The sequence below is a fragment of the Tyto alba genome, unplaced genomic scaffold (genome assembly GCF_018691265.1).
Source record: "Tyto alba isolate M040663 unplaced genomic scaffold, T.alba_DEE_v4.0 Super-Scaffold_28, whole genome shotgun sequence".
In the NCBI taxonomy this organism is placed as follows: Eukaryota; Metazoa; Chordata; class Aves; order Strigiformes; family Tytonidae; genus Tyto; species Tyto alba.
In genome coordinates this window covers 6,086,122-6,103,536 of record NW_024881302.1, presented here as the reverse complement: position 1 = coordinate 6,103,536, position 17,415 = coordinate 6,086,122, and the positions used below count along the sequence as shown (strand labels likewise).

The 17,415-nt window shown below is 40.8% G+C and overlaps 1 protein-coding gene across 2 annotated transcripts in view; it reads right to left on the bottom strand.

Annotated features, from left to right (window-relative positions):
* MAD1L1 (mitotic arrest deficient 1 like 1) overlaps window positions 1-17,415 on the bottom strand; it is a 378,475-nt gene that overhangs the window by 259,197 nt on the left and 101,863 nt on the right. For both annotated transcript variants that reach the window (XM_042798366.1, XM_042798365.1), the window contains exon 11: window positions 1,880-2,024. In XM_042798366.1, the coding sequence (XP_042654300.1) occupies window positions 1,880-2,024 (145 nt within the window). The remainder of the gene's footprint in view (window positions 1-1,879; window positions 2,025-17,415) is intronic.

The window sequence follows — 17,415 nt, the reverse complement described above, 5'->3', positions numbered from 1 at the left end:
AAATTCCTTCTTCTGATTTTGCATGAGAAGAGCAACCAGCAGGAGAAACAGTGCCAAGGATAGATTGCCCAAGTACCATAATGCACGTACTTCACAAAGGACCTCTAGCATTCTCTGGATGGAATATAAATTTTCAGAGAGCAGCAAAGTCTTTATTCCTTTAAAACAGGTCAGTTGAGGAATCATTGAGCACACTGAAGACTTCCACTGTCAAAGCACAAGTTTATTTGCCATGGTCTGATGAAGGACATTTCCAACTTTCCCTCTACTCCTTTTCAGGAGGAGGATAGCAAACAAAGCAAAGGCTCTGTCTTTCTATATAAATTAGGGTACAATCCATTACACGACAAAGTACTGTTGTCTTTTTGTCCCATACTTACAGAAAAGTAATGATATTTTGTGATCTACAACAAAATATGTTTCTGCTGAGGACTGGAAATAAGTTAACAAAGGGAATATTTTAGAAACCATCTGAGAAACTTCCTTCAGGGCTGAGCACCCCAGCGCAATGCTAGACAAATGAGAAGGTTGTAAAGGAAGGATTTTTATTGGGTTCAGTATCCACCTGTGTCATATTCAATCATGCCAGTACCAAACTAGAACACTATGGAGAGCTGTCTGATGCTGGGGGTATTAGAAAAGACGCCTTCTCTGTTTCCATGGAGAGAGTATGGTCCATCCACCCTGATTGCAGTGCCTACCTCAGCATGAAGCAGAAGAAACTGCTGTCATTTTTCTCTTCTCACTTTTGTGACTCTCCATGGCATCAAATTCTACAGCCAGATCTGATAGAATATCCTCTTGTAAAGTGGCTGCTTCATACTTCAAGAAGCCCTGCTTACCTCACCATGCATCACAGCTTCTTTGGCTCAACAATGACACAGAATTACACAGAACTGAGTACAGCACAATTAAAATGGATTGAAATGCTTTTGTTGACACTGAAAATTAAAGCCTAAAGCACAAGCAACTGAACAGCTCCTTTCCCTCTTGCTCAGACACTCCCATACCAGCATCTTTCCTCCCCATGCACAGTGACATGACTGGCTGCCTCTCACATGCTCTAACTACTCAAGTCTGACCTTATGCACACACAAAAGCTTACTTACGTGAGCAGCTTTGTAACATCAGGGAGGTTGCTCAGATGAGAGTGAAGTTTTGTAAGGAGTATTCTTAGAAAGTGAAGTAACTATCATTTTGACTATAGAGAATTATTATTCCCTTTGGGGAAAGAGTGCTTTCAGAATTTAATATAAAGTTTTCAATGGTCTACAGACTTCAAAATTACTGTATAGAATTTCATCACGAGAGCATACCTGATATAGGATAATACAGACTTCTTTGATATATCCTATAGAAAGAATCTTAAAACGTGTTTTCAATTTACTGGTCTAGTGCCTACCATTACATTCGAACAGACTTTCAGCGTAAGAGGAAAGCAAATCTCTTACTCTCTGTAAATTGTTTTTCCACAGGAACAGCTGACAAGGTGCTGTCGTTTCGTTCTCTTTAGGAAAGGAGGCGATGCAGCCAAAGCCATTATAAATTCCCTTTAGTGGCTCAAAACACTCTAGCGACAACATGATTCAATTCCCTGCCCTCACACAAATACCAAGCCCGAGAGGAAGTCACGTATCACCAACACAGCATGAGCCCAGATGGGGGGAACACTACCAAAGCCTTAGGATGTACTAGTACTTTTATTCTAACACAGTCCTAAAGACAAGTTTCGTGTGTTCTATAGCACCTGCTATGCAAAGACCCCGTAGCAACTTTGTAGTATCAGTTACAGAGGTGAACAATGAAGAAATAACAAGGACTGCACCTGGAGGAAAGAAATAAGGACACAGGCTTTTCCAAACATTATCTAGTAACTCACCTTGGTGAGTAGCAATACACGTTTCTGCAGCCGTCTGACCAGCGCTTCGTGCTGCTCACGTTTCTTCTTTTCATCCAAGAGCTGGCTCTGAATCCGTAGTACTTCCTCCTGTAGCTGCTGCCGGGCCTTCTCTAGTATTCGGGCACTAAGAAAGATAACACAGACCTGTGAAATCTTGACCACTGCCTCTTAGTCAGACAGATCAGAAAAACTTGAGAGGAGAAGCATCACCATGATACCAGGACACTGGGGCCGGTGCCAGTTCATCTTACTGCTGCACCACAGGAAACGGAGTAGCTGCAGCCTCATTATCAGCTGTTTTCAGAAAAAGGTATGAGAGAAGAACCATCCCAGTGACAGCCTTCTTGTTCAGCACAAGACAATTACTGGAACCTCACATATACAAAGCTTTTAAATAAATGCATATCTATTTAAAAATCAACTAGTTTACCTTTGAGAAAATGCCTCATTTTCAACAAATGATGCACAATCTTGGGTTCTACTGTATCTTTTCATCTTTTTCTAACAAAGTAGAAGTTAAACTGAGATTTAATATGATCTGCTTTGACAGATAGATAATACTCAGCAAGTAATTATAGCCACCACCTGCACAATGCTCTTGCCAGCAACCTATATTGGAAATGTCTTCTGAGGCCAGGTGATTAGCACTTCTTTTGCAATGTGGACATGATTCTCAATTAAGCCAGAATAACTTGGTCCCTCTTCTTCTCAGCTCTCTGTGCAGCATGACGTGGTGATGAACAATTACCCAAGTATTCCTGGAGATGTTCTTCATGCATGCCCTTCGGACACTCAGTCTGCTGCTGGGACACTAATGGGCAGCTGTTCCAAGGCACACATCAAGCAGCTCATCACAGATCAAGTACACTGGCAAAGTACTTGATCAATAACAAAATAAGAGTGGAATAATTGTTGTCATTTTGAGTCGGTTCATAATTTCTGTATGATAAGTTTAATCAAGACTGCACTAACTTTAACTATTTAAAAAATGAGCAGGACATGAAAAAAAGTATCGCACACAAGTCAGAAACCCTCAAGAAAGCTAGAAAGACCAAACCCAACATCCCTAGATTACTCAAGAACAGAAAATCTTTATTTCTCTGATGCTAAAAACAACACTGGAAAATTTATGACTGCTTCAGAGGGGTAATTCTTTATCATTATAAATAAAAGAAAATAAATAAAAATGCTTTTAAAGAAAATAGCGCTATTGTTAAGATACTATTTAGATAGATCTGAAAGAGAACACTGCCTTAAAATACTCTTAGCATAAATCAAGTACATCCTGCACTGCCAGGTCACTGAATTGTACTTCTTGGGAAATTCGTAGGAATTCAACAAAATCCCCAAAGCAGCTGTTCCCCTTCCTCAAAAATCCTCCTCCTTGAAGAAAAAATGAGCATTTTAAAATACTGGATGAATTAGAAGCCTGTTTAAAGCTCCAGTTCAATTTGGAACCATTCACAGACCAATTTAATAATCAGGGACTGTGAAATAGTCTCTTCATGGTTGTAGTCAGGTGGGAAAGTTCATGAAGAGGACTTTAAATCAGCTTTTGAAAATGGATAATTTCATTACCAGGGCACCACTACCTCCTTGATTCTCTTTTAACTAATCAGTTAAAAAGGGAACCTGTGCCCAAGAGTAGTATCTATGGTGATGGAACATCAAGTGGCACCAGCCTTGCACTAGGTGCTCCCGTCCCCATGCCAACTTCAACAGACATCTCAAATTCAGTCCTATGGATATTTAATAGAAACACCAGCCTTTTTCTTCTTGAACAATGCAAGAATTCCACAGGATAAAGCAGAGAACCAACTCTTGTCAGATTCTGCAAAATAAATCCATATCCAAAAATTTCCTAGAAGCCAACATCTAAAGATGACAAATAGCTGGTTGAGTCCTGGCGTACTGTGAAATAGGGGATAAAATTAAGTGGTATAACCGACGTCAAATGTCACAAGCACATATATGTCACTCAGGAAGTGATTATTTGAAGTGTACAAACCCCACATCATTCAGAAGTTACAGTTGCCAAATTATAAAGCTGCCCTCCCCTGCTCTCCAGTCCATCCTTTTGTTGGAGGTTACCACTTCGCAGTACAGCTTGCAAACTCAAACATGTGTTCACACCTCAGCTGCTCAGTTTACAATACAGCGTCCTACACCTTCAGCACCCCTTCAGGGGCAATTTAGGCTGACAGTAATTTCCAGTAGACGGTCACAACTTGGGCAACATCTTGGATAGAGATGTGGTAGTGTGTAAGGAATTGGCTGGATGGTCGCACCCAAAGAGCTGCGGCCGACGGGCCGATGCCCAAGTGGAGAGCGGTGACGAGGGGCGCTCCTCAGGGGTCGGTGTTGGGGCCGGCGCTGTTTAACATCTTTGTCGGCGCCATGGACAGTGGGATGGAGAGCACCCTCAGCAAGATCACTGACGGCACCGAGCTGTGTGGTGCGGGGACACGCTGGAGGGAAGGGATGGCATCCAGAGGGGCCTGGAGAGGTGGGCCTGTGTGAACCTCATGAATTTTAACAAGGCCAAGTGCAGGGTCCTGCACGTGGGTCGGGGCAATCCCAAGCACAAATCCCGGCTGGGCGAGGAGTGGATGGAAAGCAGCCCTGCGGAGAAGGACTTGGGCATATTGGTTGACAAGAAGCTCAACATGACCCAGCAATGTGTGTTTGCAGCCCAGAAAGCCAATCATAACCTGGGCTGCATCAAAAGAAATGTAACCGGCAGGTTGAGGGAGGTGATTTTCCCCCTCTACTCTGCTCTCATGAGACACCTCCCCCTGCAGTACTGCATTTATCTCTGGGGACCCCAACATAAGAAGGACATGGACCTGCTTGATCGGGTCCAGAGGAGGCCACAAAGATGCTGGGGGGGCTGGAGCAGCTCCCCCATGAGGCCAGGCTGAGAGAGTTGGGGGGGTTCAGCCTGGAGAAGAGAAGGCTCTGGGGAGAGCTTATAGCGGCCTCACAGTGCTTAGAGTGGGTACAGGAAAGGTGGGGAGGGACTATTTATCAGGGGGTGTAGGGATAGGACGAGGGCTAATGGTTTTAAACTGGAAAAGGGGAGATCTAGATTAGATATAAAGAAGAAATTGTTCCCTGTGCGGGCGGTGAGGCGCTGGCCCAGGGTGCCCAGAGCAGCTGTGGGTGCCCCCTCCCTGGAAGGGTTCAAGGCCAGGTTGGATGGGGCTGGGAGCCCCCTGGGCTGGGGGAAGGGGGCCCTGCCCGGGGCAGGGGGTGGGACTGGGTGATCTTGAAGGTCCCTTCCAACCCAAACTGTTCTATGATTCTCTGATTATAAAATGTAACAGGGAGATTCATTATATCATGTCTCTCAAAACAAAGGCTTAAAACACTTATCCCCCTTTCCATGGGGCTTGTACTAAGGCAGGCTTTGCTAAGGTTGTGCTAAAACAGACTATATGCCCATGCATATGTGCCAGCCTACCAAGTTTGCAGCAGGTCAGCCTCCAATACAGGGCCAAATAGATGGGTGAGTCCAGGTAACCTCAGCTACTACATTAAGATTCATTAGAGTTTGTTCAACAGTATTCTTTTTTTATGCATATGGTGAATATAAGTACAAAAACTTCATCAACTGTGTTATAACAAATTACACACTACCGAAATCTTACTGCAAATATTACTTGCTCTGTCAAAAAAAGTTAGTCCTGATTAGAATCAGAACAGAAGAAAAAATGCAAAAATAGGATTAAATACTACAAAACAGCCAGAATCTCACATTGCAAAACATTTTGATAGGACAATGGAGAAATCTTTTTTTCCTAATCTCCCAATATTGTGACCTATTTCTATAAATGCTGAGTGGACTGACAGATTATGATTGAGCTGACAATCACAAAGAAAAATGAGCTATGTGCTAGGTTTCCTTCTTGAAATAATGAAAAATATTTGAGATTCACATCTCATGGAGAACACAGACATTCACCCACATACACACCTCTCAAACTAGGTTGGAAAATGACTGTTTTAAAACATGAGAAAAGTTAGTCAAAGAGAGAAAAATGGACAATTTCCTCAGCCATTGCATAGTGTCTGGTAAGAACACCATCATCTATTTATATTTCAGCCTCAGATCAAATGTGATGTTAATGTACATAAAACTTAGAAGCCAGAGATGTCTATGAAAACAGACACAATACTCAAACTCTCTGGATTGACTCTGTTACCATAGGTTTCCTTGTTATAGGAAGCGTGAAATTCAACTTCCTTATAACTCTCCACACCATGCCAAAGCAAATTATTGAGATCCTTTTTTTCCTCTCTTAGGACAGATTGATAATTCTTCCAGAAACTGCACCAAATACAACACAAACTGTCTCTATAAGAAAAAATCCCCAAAGAAAGTTATATTCCTTATTGACACAAAACAGGATTTGAAATTCAGTGCCAAGCAGCAAATGCTATCAAAGTTAGACATGGGCACTCTTCTTCCACACTGATGACACCTACGGCTTTTCAAAAGTAATTGCTTACTCAAAATGAGCATTAAAAAAATAAAATAAAAGAGGCCCAAAGTTCTTCGTTCAACATAAGCTTGGAGATCTGGCATTTTTTAAAATCTTTGCAAGTTCAAAGTAAACCTTTCAAGCCTTAAAGAGAAAAAGTAATTTCTGTTTATCAGCCTATTAATGTTCCTTGTTCCATATCCCAGTGAATGAGATGCCAACATCTTTCTGTTCTGAGCTGTTGAGACTCTTCATATTTTGCTCTTCCCTTCTGTAATCCACTTTAATGTAATCTTAATGATAAAACTTAATTTTCCAGAAAGTTCTTTGAAAGACTGAGAACAATGATGGCAGAGAGTGAATACTGAAGCTATAAGATACATTTTAATAATCTCCTTCAAAAAATTACAAAAGCAGCTACCAGCTTCCCACCCCCCAGTGATCCATAAAACATAATTTTAATCATTCTATCCTTTCAGTAGCCAAGTTACCACCTCAGAGGTACTAAAAAGAAAACAGGGAAATGAAACAGGATGCGAGAACTAGCCTGTATATCAACCTGAGAGGAAAACAAGAGGTCCATGGCAACACAGAGACAATTAGAAGAGCAACACTGTCTGGGTCATGTTGCAACTTGGGAAAAGATGAGCCACTTGCACATACCAGGGCCAGCTGTCAGAAATGAGGATCACATCAAAGAGAAAGTACCGAAAACCAGATAGCGTGGATGGGAAGAACACTGAAGATGCACAGAGGGAAAACACGATGACAGTGCTATTGCACATACATAACAGAAAAAAGAAACACTCTGCCATTATCAACATCTTCATGACAAGAGTCCAAAGTAAAAAGGTTAGCACACAAGCTAATGAGGCAGAAAGGAACAAGGGAAATTGTTTTGTAGCAAGACATTTGGATGAAGAAAAGCACACCCATTCCTGAGGCTTGACAACCTACAGCCTTCTCAGTGAATCTACACATTTACAGACAGTACACACAAAGACACAAACCACACCGGAAACTGGTAAGCAGAGCACTTGAACAAAAATACCATTTTTCATTCTATTTCTTCTCTCCCAGGTTTTATAAGCCAACATGAAGGCAAAAGGAGCAACTGGGTAACTCCAGCATGTCTTCATATTGTCCAGTGGACAGCAGCACAACATCCCTGTCTGTGCCCTCTTCCCAAGGTTCCTTCCAACCTCCAATTTCTGGCTGTCACAGATTTCTCCCCTCCTCAGTCTCCACCTAACCTGCCTTGACAGGAACCACCATCATCCGTGATAGGAATTAGAGAGGAAAAACAAAAGGGAGAAAATGACAACAAAAATAGCCTGACAAAAGGGGACAGGACACAGGAAAGAAAAGGTGGGACTTGGCAAAACAGAAAATTTTCCATCTTATCTTAAAAAGGAAAAAAAAATTGATCCATTAGAAAATGTTGCTGAAAAGACAGATGGGAGCTCTGAGAACACTGCTGCAGAATGGAGCTGCCTAAACTAATAAATTTAAGGTAAGTAAACTAGGCAAACATCAGGAAGGAGATTATTTTAGTGCTACAAGTATTTCAGCGCAAAAGTCAGAGGTTTGGGTGCTAACTTTTATTAAAATAAGATTGTTTGGCATCTTACTCTGCTTTGTTTCTTCTTCACATACAGAAATGTGAATATACTGAAGCAACAGCATCCATCCCCACACTCAAACACTGCGCTGCTACTGTGGCGCACCCAAATGGGAACTGTGGAGGCCAACGTTTCCATGTTATCTGTTATTTGCTTACTACATTTACAAGGAGCAATGATACTAAATATTAACACCTCTAGTGGAAGTTATCACATGGCCTGTATTTTATTTAAAGCTTTAACTCTGCTTTATAGAGAGCCATGCTAGAAATACTGCTACAGAAAATACTACACCAAACAGTCTACAGAGAGTCAGTAGGAAAACGAGCTTTCTTCTTGCAATTTATTTCTCCCAAGTCTTCAGCAAACATCTGCAAACTTTCTCTTGGTTCACACTTTGTATTTTCTCAAAGACCTTCTATACAACTCACCATCATCAGGCTTCCATAAATCACAAATCATTCAAAAATAAGCAGTTCATACATCACGTTGCTGCTCTACACACAAAAAAGACTTGAATCATGCTGAATTTATAATGAGGGAACAACATCAAGAAAATTATTTTGCTAATGTGGACAGATGAAACCGGTAAGAAGCAGACAGATGTTTGGAGCTTTAGCGGTACACTGCCAATATGTTTTATCTTTGAGACAGTATTTAATTGTACTCCCTAACCAGCAACATAAGTATCAGGCTTAGAAATGTAGTTCCTTCAAAGTAAATGATTGCAGAACAGAAATAACAGAAATTTTATGTCCCAGACTCAGTACAATAGCCATAATTGACTGGCAGGAGTTAGGATTTACTAAAAGAAATTCACAACAGGCACCCTCTGCTTCCTTTCATTATGGGATCAACACACTTGAAGCAACACATGCCACTTTGCTGACCACAACACAAAGGAAAAAAAAAACAGGAACACTGCCAAAATGCAAAGGCCAGTGCAGCTCTGTCTGAACAGATATTTAATCAGCCACTCAACGTGAGATTTACTGTCACGCTAATAAACTTACTTTCCACATCCACCATCAGGATGAGGATGAAAGCAACACCTTTATTAATAAAGGAGAGACTTCTGTGGTTGGTTTTGGTTTTAAGTTGAAACATTAATAGTTTGTCAAATACAACCATCACTGAAATCTGGAATGTAAAATATTTCAAGGGTGAGAACACTACAGGCATAAGTGTCCTTTTCTTAAGCCTCCAAACCCGAAGTGTTCATAAGGCCAAAGCTTCTATTAACGGCATTTATTTGGTTAATAAAACTTTTACTAGTATTTAAAAATCACTGAACCTACATTATTTGTTGTATGATTACTAACTTGAAAATGCTGCTGTCTTCAGTAAAACTGGCTACATGAGAAATCAAGCTGATAGTTAAATACACAAAGTGATTTATAATAGCTTATGTAGACAAATCTATTAAGGGCTTTTGGTATGTCCAAATGCTCATGGCTCTTGTTCTGAATCAACAACAAGTCAGACACACTTACATTGTGAGCAAACTGATTCCCTTTGCAGTGCTTAGTAGAGAAGAAAATACTAAACGTTCTTAATAAAATGCAAGTAATTAAAAAGCAGGAGTTAAAATCAAGTCCTCTGTGATTATTAACACAGCTTATAGCCTGCACAGCATGTTTGATCTAGCTCTGTATCATAATTTTGTACATGGCATTTGGCAATTACGGAGGACTGCCTATTTTTAAAGAGCATACACTGATAAGGATTTTCCACTCCCACTCTGAGATAAGAATAATCCCCCCCAGTACAAGTTAAAAGTGTCTTTCCAACACTGCAGAGAACAGGACACACTAACTACGGCAATGCCTTCTGACCACAGACAGATACACCGAGAACTGAGCCAAGATGTTCACTAAATTGTTCAAAATACATTACAGTGAGTTGGGAAGAGATTGTCTCCATTCCAGTTGTTTCAGTAAGAGGGCCATGCTCATTTGGTCCCTTTTGCAGGTCCTGGTTTTTGCTCTCCTAACCACACTGGCTGGTGAGGAAGGCCAGCCTGTGGGCGATATGTCAGTAAGGAAATGCCTGGAGCTTCAGCACCAAAAGATGGCAAATGGCTGCTCCCTTCCCCATCACATCTCACATGAGCTTTGAACATTCAGTGTAATGCAAGGGAGCAAAATATTGGAGAAAGGGAACTGTCATAGGAGGGAGGAAAACAAACAAACAAGCCAGCCCCAAAAAAACAACCCCAAGGAAGAATTTTGATAGAAAACCTTTCCTCCAGCCAGGATCCAAGCATCCTCACTGCAGCTGGCTTTATTTACATCATCTAATTCAAATTCTAAATGCTTCAAAGTGTTATTACACTTTTTTCTTTGAAAACAAAAATGACAACAACTGAAACAAAACCGGGAATGAGAAAACCCAAAGACTGAAATAATTACTAATCAAAGCAGAGGCCCGTACATGGGATGGTGAAGTCACTGGCCAGCTCTACCCAGTAATTTCTCTTCGTGTCGGCTCTGATGAGTTTTATATTTCTAACATTTCATCAATTTGAATCACTAAATTCAATTTGCATTCACAGATAAACAGATAGGGAATAATAAATACTCTCATCTGACCTTGAAGTGTGAGACAGAAAATTGCCCTCCGTGATTTCATTTCAATCTGAACCATAATGAATAATGCAGTTGGCCCCATCAGTTACCAATCTGTAATCACACTTGTGGGCTGGATGAACTCATGGTCATGCCTAAACATGATGAAGAAAGTCAAAACTTCTCACTCTTTTTGTACTAGGCTCCTTCTGCTTCTCCCTCACTATAGAGATTAAGCCTCTATCTCTAGCCCTCCTCGCCAACCCCACTCACTCCCAAATACATGTCAAGAATTTCAATTTGTTGCACGGTCAAAAGTGGGAAGTGAGGTGAAGGCACTGAATCGTTTTCTCAACCCAATCCAGTATTAGGTGCATTGTGAAAAATGTCCCGTAAACACTCTAAATTCAGTAAGTGCTCTCCCTCCCAGCAAGCTGTCAAGTCACAGGCCCAACTCTCCAGCACTGGCGTGAAACACAGCAACACAGCACAGACAACTGGTGACATGAACATCACAAGTGACTAAGAATATTTCCAATTTCTGCTATACATTCAAATCAACACTTATCATGAGAGCGGAAGAGTCATCTGGGAATCGGCAGCATGAGAGCTGAGGAGCTGTAAAGGATAAAGGACTGATAAAGAGGAGTGAAAAAAAGAAAATTTGCTTGAAGTAGGGAAAGAAGTGAGTAGGAGAACGGTTGTGCTGAACCAACTTGTCAGCAAACAAATCTGCTGAAATTCTAGGCTCTTGACAGTTAGATAATAGCTTATCTTAATAAAATAAAGAGGGTCAAAGTGTTTAGAGGAGAAAAAACAAACATTAAACCCTCCACCGCAATATAACAAGTGAGCCCTCACAGACTCATGACTCATTACAGCTTCGTGAAGTTTCTGCAGATCTGTTTCAAATGACCTTTTCCAATGAGACCTCATTTCCAATGTGCATTACTGTACTCCACAGTGAAATGAGTATTGAAATGAGTATTGTATATTCCTGTTCAATCACATTTTTTTTTTTAATATATGAACCTAAGACTACTTGAATGAATTTACAGAAACACAATTGTCTAAAATTTTTCTTGCAGAACAATTCAGTTATGGACTCCCACCATAATTCTCACTAAAATTCAAAGCTACAGCTCAGCATTTCAGCATCAGGCTTTTGTCAGTGAAAACCCCTCCAGGTTACGTGGTCAAAACCTTTGTAGGTTTTTACTGGGGACTCAGAAGAGAATTTGTAATGGATATTTGTTGACAACAAATAAACCCAAACAATTAAGTACTACCCCCTAGCACTTACCCATGGGACATTGGCGCAGATATAAGTAAAGGAACGGATGAGAAGTCACTTAGCTATCTATGACAAGCACTCCAACAGACTGCTGTTCTTGGCTTTTCTTTCTCACAAGAACCAATTTAACTTCATCTTATATCCGCCCCCCCACCTGCTTTGACTCAACTTATGTCAAAGCAGTCTACCATGATCCAAGCCATATTAAGCACAGCATTGTAACAGACCTAATAATCGTTAAATCCAAACTATGGAAGCATATTAAGACTGCAAAGATCTTAAAAATTCCATGACCAAATAACCTGACCTGTAACCATGAATTTTCCAAGTGCCACCATGTCTTTGGGCATAAACCACGTGACATGGTAATGTATGATCTTTTCCACCATGCTCTAGTAACAAATTAGTATTTGCTGCTAACTGTATCTGTTTTCTGCAGAATTTGGAAGATTAATGAAGCACAGAAATTTCTTAAAGAAAATGATCTCACACTAAGGCAACTGAAAGTCTCCCAAAAAACCTGGTTCCAATTCTTGTCTATGCCAGAGCTCCTAGCTGATACCATGAACTTGGTAGTCCTTGGTGCTTAGTCATTAGGTAGTCCTTTGTGCTGAGCTCAAGAGCTGGGCACTGACACTACAGCTGAAATAAATAGCAGCTACTTATAACATATAAAGCCTTGGGTAATGATAAGAGTTTTGAAAGAACAAGTTCTAAATATTCCAGAATAGCATCCCCAAAATAAGGCTATACTTTCTCCTTGGTTTGCATCTGGTATAACAAGGCGAGCATAAGGAGTAACTAATAAATTATTAATTTTTTCTGTAGAAAAACATGAATAGCTGCTCATTCAGTCAGTATAATCCACCATCTCTGACAACTGAAACACGAATCCTGCATGGTATAGGAAACTAGACTAAGGAGGTGTCAGGTGACTTTAATTCTGGCATTTCTTACTCTCTGAAAGCTTCACTTTGCAACCTGATGTTGCCTTTCAGGTACCTATTTTGTACATAGGGCAAATATTACTTTAAAATTGAAAAGAAAAAAAAAAAAACAAGCAAAACATAAAAGCAAGAACATGTATCTAAGAACAAGAATGGGGAAAAATAGCAGAGTTAGCTGAAACTGCCCCCAAAACATCCAGTACAGGGTAAGCTTCATCCCAGTTAAAATATTTTTCATTCTCATATACGTCCATTTTGGGCATATATATGAGCAAACACAGACCCACAAAGCAGAGAGGAGCTGGTCTCCAGCCATCTGATATCAGATAATGAGACTAAAGAGACTGGGATCTTTCCAAGCTAGACTACCACACCAGGAATATCTGCCATTCCTTCTGCAGTGGCTCTGCAGCCCCACTCTCCGAAAGCCCAAGAAATACTGTCCAACTGCTCACCCTCACTCTGCTCAGCCGGTGAATTTAGGGAGCCGAGCTGAGGCAAACTGCTTTCTCAGACACAGTTTCCAAGCACTGATTTCTCTCCCATATGAAAAGGATATGCTCAAATCAGACTTACAAATGAAGTCCTCCTAACCTTATTCCTAAAACTTCCTGTGAATGTTTGTTTCCCCAGTTATCACCCAGAAATCTACAGCACTATTTGGATCTTCCACCGGACTGCTGACACTATTAAGACTTACCTGCAGGGCACAGAGACCTACTTTCCTCTAATTTCTGTTCTTCAAATTAGCTCAAAGAACACTTAAACCAATATATGGGAAGAGGAAAAAAGCTGTCATTGTGGAAGGAGAACTGTATAACAACTACATTTATAGCTCAGTTACATCCATTCTTCTGCATCACTATTTTTTAAATGTTTAATAAAACAATACTACATGCTATGTAATCTTTTTGTAATGATTACTTTATACAGAAACCAGTCAGGTAGACATGTAAATAGCCTTTATGCAGCAGTTTCAGGTTTCAAAATCACTAGATGAGTAGAGAGGTCAGATGCTTTATTTTGGGGTGAAGTTGTGATAAGGAAATGAATTTAAAGACATGGCAACCAAGGCATTTTGTTTGTGTACCACTCATGAAAGAACAGCTCTGTTCAAATTAATTTGGTTTCAGCCAGATGGTATCACAAATCACGCTTTGACCAGCTCCATGTGCCAACACTGAAATGTTGGAGGGAAGGGACGGTAGTCCAGCATGGATTTAACGGGTACGGTGTGAAGAGTTTCTGCCATCAGCAGTGCAGCACCATAATTCATCACACAAACATTCAGATTGTTCCCATGGTGCTTTTAACCCAGCAGTTTTACACTGGATTAAAATGCAGCAGGAGTCCTTGCACAATCAGTGACTGTCCCAGCTGTAGGGCTTGTAACATACCATCGCACCTACCTACGGAGGACCATGTCTGTACCTGGAGAGATGCAGAACTCACCTCTTCCTTTCCAAGCCAAACATCAGCACCACTGAAGTCACACAACAGCCACTAATTTAGGTTGCATGAAAGCTCCCTTCGGGCTAACCTGCCTCAGTGTCCTGTGGAATTGATTATGAGACGGTTTTGGACACAGTGGTTGATCCGGCACTCTTCATCTCTTTCCTACGAAGTGGAAGCAGTGCAGCTCTTTTTCAGCTTCATGGGGTTCTCTCTGTAGCTCTGTAATTGTGTGTTGATTTTGCTACTTTGTGGGACACCAGTTCTGTTTGCAAACACTGCTTCCCGCAATGCAAAGCAATACCAAGTGTTGTGTCATTCCCAGGAAGGAATGGCATCTGTCAGACCCTCCAAGTCACACCAGGATCAGTTCTGCTTCATCTGCTCACTTCCCAGCTCCCAGCCCACGGTAATTTGGGCATGCATTTCTAACACACCAATCATTCTTGCTCCCATTCTGCCTTTTAATACTCACTTGACCATACTGGCATCATTTCTCCCCTCTCTGTCTAATGGAGAATAATGAAGACCAGCCCTGATAAATCCCTACCACCCAAATTGTCATGCCCCTGTCAGATATTACTCTGATTAGTACTCAGTAACTAGGAAGAACTGATTTGATGCAGAAAATCAGATATTTAGCTGCACTATATTCTGCTACAGCTGTCTGAAAGAACGAAAACAATTGTGAGTCTGTAAAATCACAAGTGTCAGGAGGTGAAGAAGGAGCAATTGTTCACTGCCTCCTTCAGTAGAAGAACTAAACAAATTAACGGAGGAAAATTCATCATGGGTTATTAAATACAAAATGGTATCACCATCAGCTCAAGAAATGCTTAAGCTTCAAAGTGAGGAAAAAGTGAGAAATATCACTGCATATCTGCCCCTTTATTAGACTTTCCCAAAGCTTCTGGCGTTGATTCATTGGTTTAGACTGATTTTTGATCTGATTACAAATCTAGGGAAAAGAGTTAAAAAAAAAAAAAAAAAAAAAGAGGGGTTTCCTAATTTTTAATGCACACCAACAGATCTCATCTAGCTTAAATTTTACTCAGGTGCACATTTTTGTTGCGTTTTCTTAGGTATGTTATCACTTAATCCTTTTCATACATAAGTCACATTCAATTTCCAAACTATAAATGAGTAGGTGGAAAAAAAAATTCTATTCTCACAGGCGCAGTTTGCCAGCTCTTGGCTATGGCAGCAAGTGGTCCAGCTGATCAGTCTATGTTACCATAAACTTTCCATGAAAAAAAAATAAAAGAATTCAAAAACTGCCCCAAATCTCCTAATATGTAAGAATTAAGGCCATAAACTATCTATTGAATTTGAACGCACTTATATTCAGGTTTTCTCAGTGTTTAGGGCAGTTCCATAGAAAACTGCTTAACTCCCCCAGCACTACCGTTGCACGCCAAAGGCCACCGCACAACACAGCTCCGACTAGATCATGACTTTGCTATCCAAAAGGTGCAGCCTTTGCAGAGGACAGTGAAAAAGGATCATACACCAAAGAGGAGATAAAAAATGGCTGCAGATCACAGGCATCCCGCTGATACGTATAAAGATAGTTGAGGTGCATAATCTGGTCTGTTCAATGGATATAAAAAGAGGTGACTGGAGCAGCAGATGTTACAGACCAGAACAATCAGGCTGATCCTCACCTTGCCCTGCCTCACAAGCCAGGACTCTTCACAGCACCTGTCTTCATGTATTTCTGTTAGAATGCGAATAGGAATTAAAAGGACTGTGAATCAACTTCTCATGCAAGAAGAGATCTGCTTATGATCTTGTCTCTGGTTAACAGGCATACAATATTCATTGTCAGCAATGTCAGGTGACAATACCAAGTAGGACTACGAAAGAAAAATTTCAAAGACCCAAATTTTCCAAAGAGCTCTTGTTTTAAATATGTATCTAGAGAAACCAAACATGAACTACATAAAAACCCAAAGGGCATAAAAAAATAACTGCATGTGTGATTTCACATCAAGTGGCCACCTGCATGTAGAGAAAACCAGAAAATTATTCCTATTTCAAAGCCATTTGGACATGCAGCCCTTAATACATACACTATCACCACCATTTTCCACAATATGATGCGCAAGCAGAGCATTCCTCTGTTAAGAACTCATAGCTGTACTGGCCAAAACAAGAAGGCTAAGAACATACAACTGGAAAACGTAGAGATACTTGGCAAAGCTGATTTACCTATCATTTTAAAAAACAGTTCATACCATGACATCTTTTCTTTATGAAAATAAAGCAAGAAAGATAATGCTGCTGGTGTGTTTATTTTTGCAAACTCCTTTACGAAGGAAAGAAGAAATTTTTAGGCTGAAAACCTTCAATGAGAGCTTACGTGGGTCAGCAAAACAAACACACAAGGGAAAAGTTGCCAAGGCCAAAACTAAAAACCCAACACAATAAATGGGATGCACAGCTCGCTCCCTCCAGAGATACCCAACATCAGGATTAGCAGCACCGGTCCCTCCGCAGCCTGCATCTCCCACATTCAATAGAGGCACTCTGGCAGCCAATAGATGGTCTGTGCTCAGCATGCCCTTCGATTGCCACCCGTCTTCCATTAACATCTCCCCTGCTGCCTCCATTGTACCTGATTAATAAAGCCCATTCTTCCTGTTTATTTCCTTATCGATCCACTGTCTCCTGCATGGGGAGAGGCGTCAATGCAGTTAAGGGCAAGCACCTGCTTGGAGACTTCACCCTTCAGCTGCTTTCTGAAAGTGCATTTTATTCTCACTGGATAATAAGATTTTGTGGTTAAAGGAGCTTTTAGGTATTGGCATTGTCATAAAATGTTCCTTGTGTCCTACTTCACTGGAGCTGACAAACTCTGCTTGCTGTCAGTGGACTAATGAGAAAAGAAGCACTTCTGAAGAGCTTTGGATACTTTTGCATTGCAAAGTGAAAAGGAGAAAGTGAGATATTTCAACGATGTTCCATTTAATTCTAAAGCCCCATAAAAAGGAAAGAGAAAAGGGAATGTTTCTGCACAACCACTGTATCAACCAAGCAGCTCACTTATTAATCTCTCCTTCCTCCGCATTCAGTGGCTTGGGGGCTTGGAAAGTTGACACTTGACTTGAAAAATGCCAACTCTAAGCAGTTTATTTCCTCTTGAACTT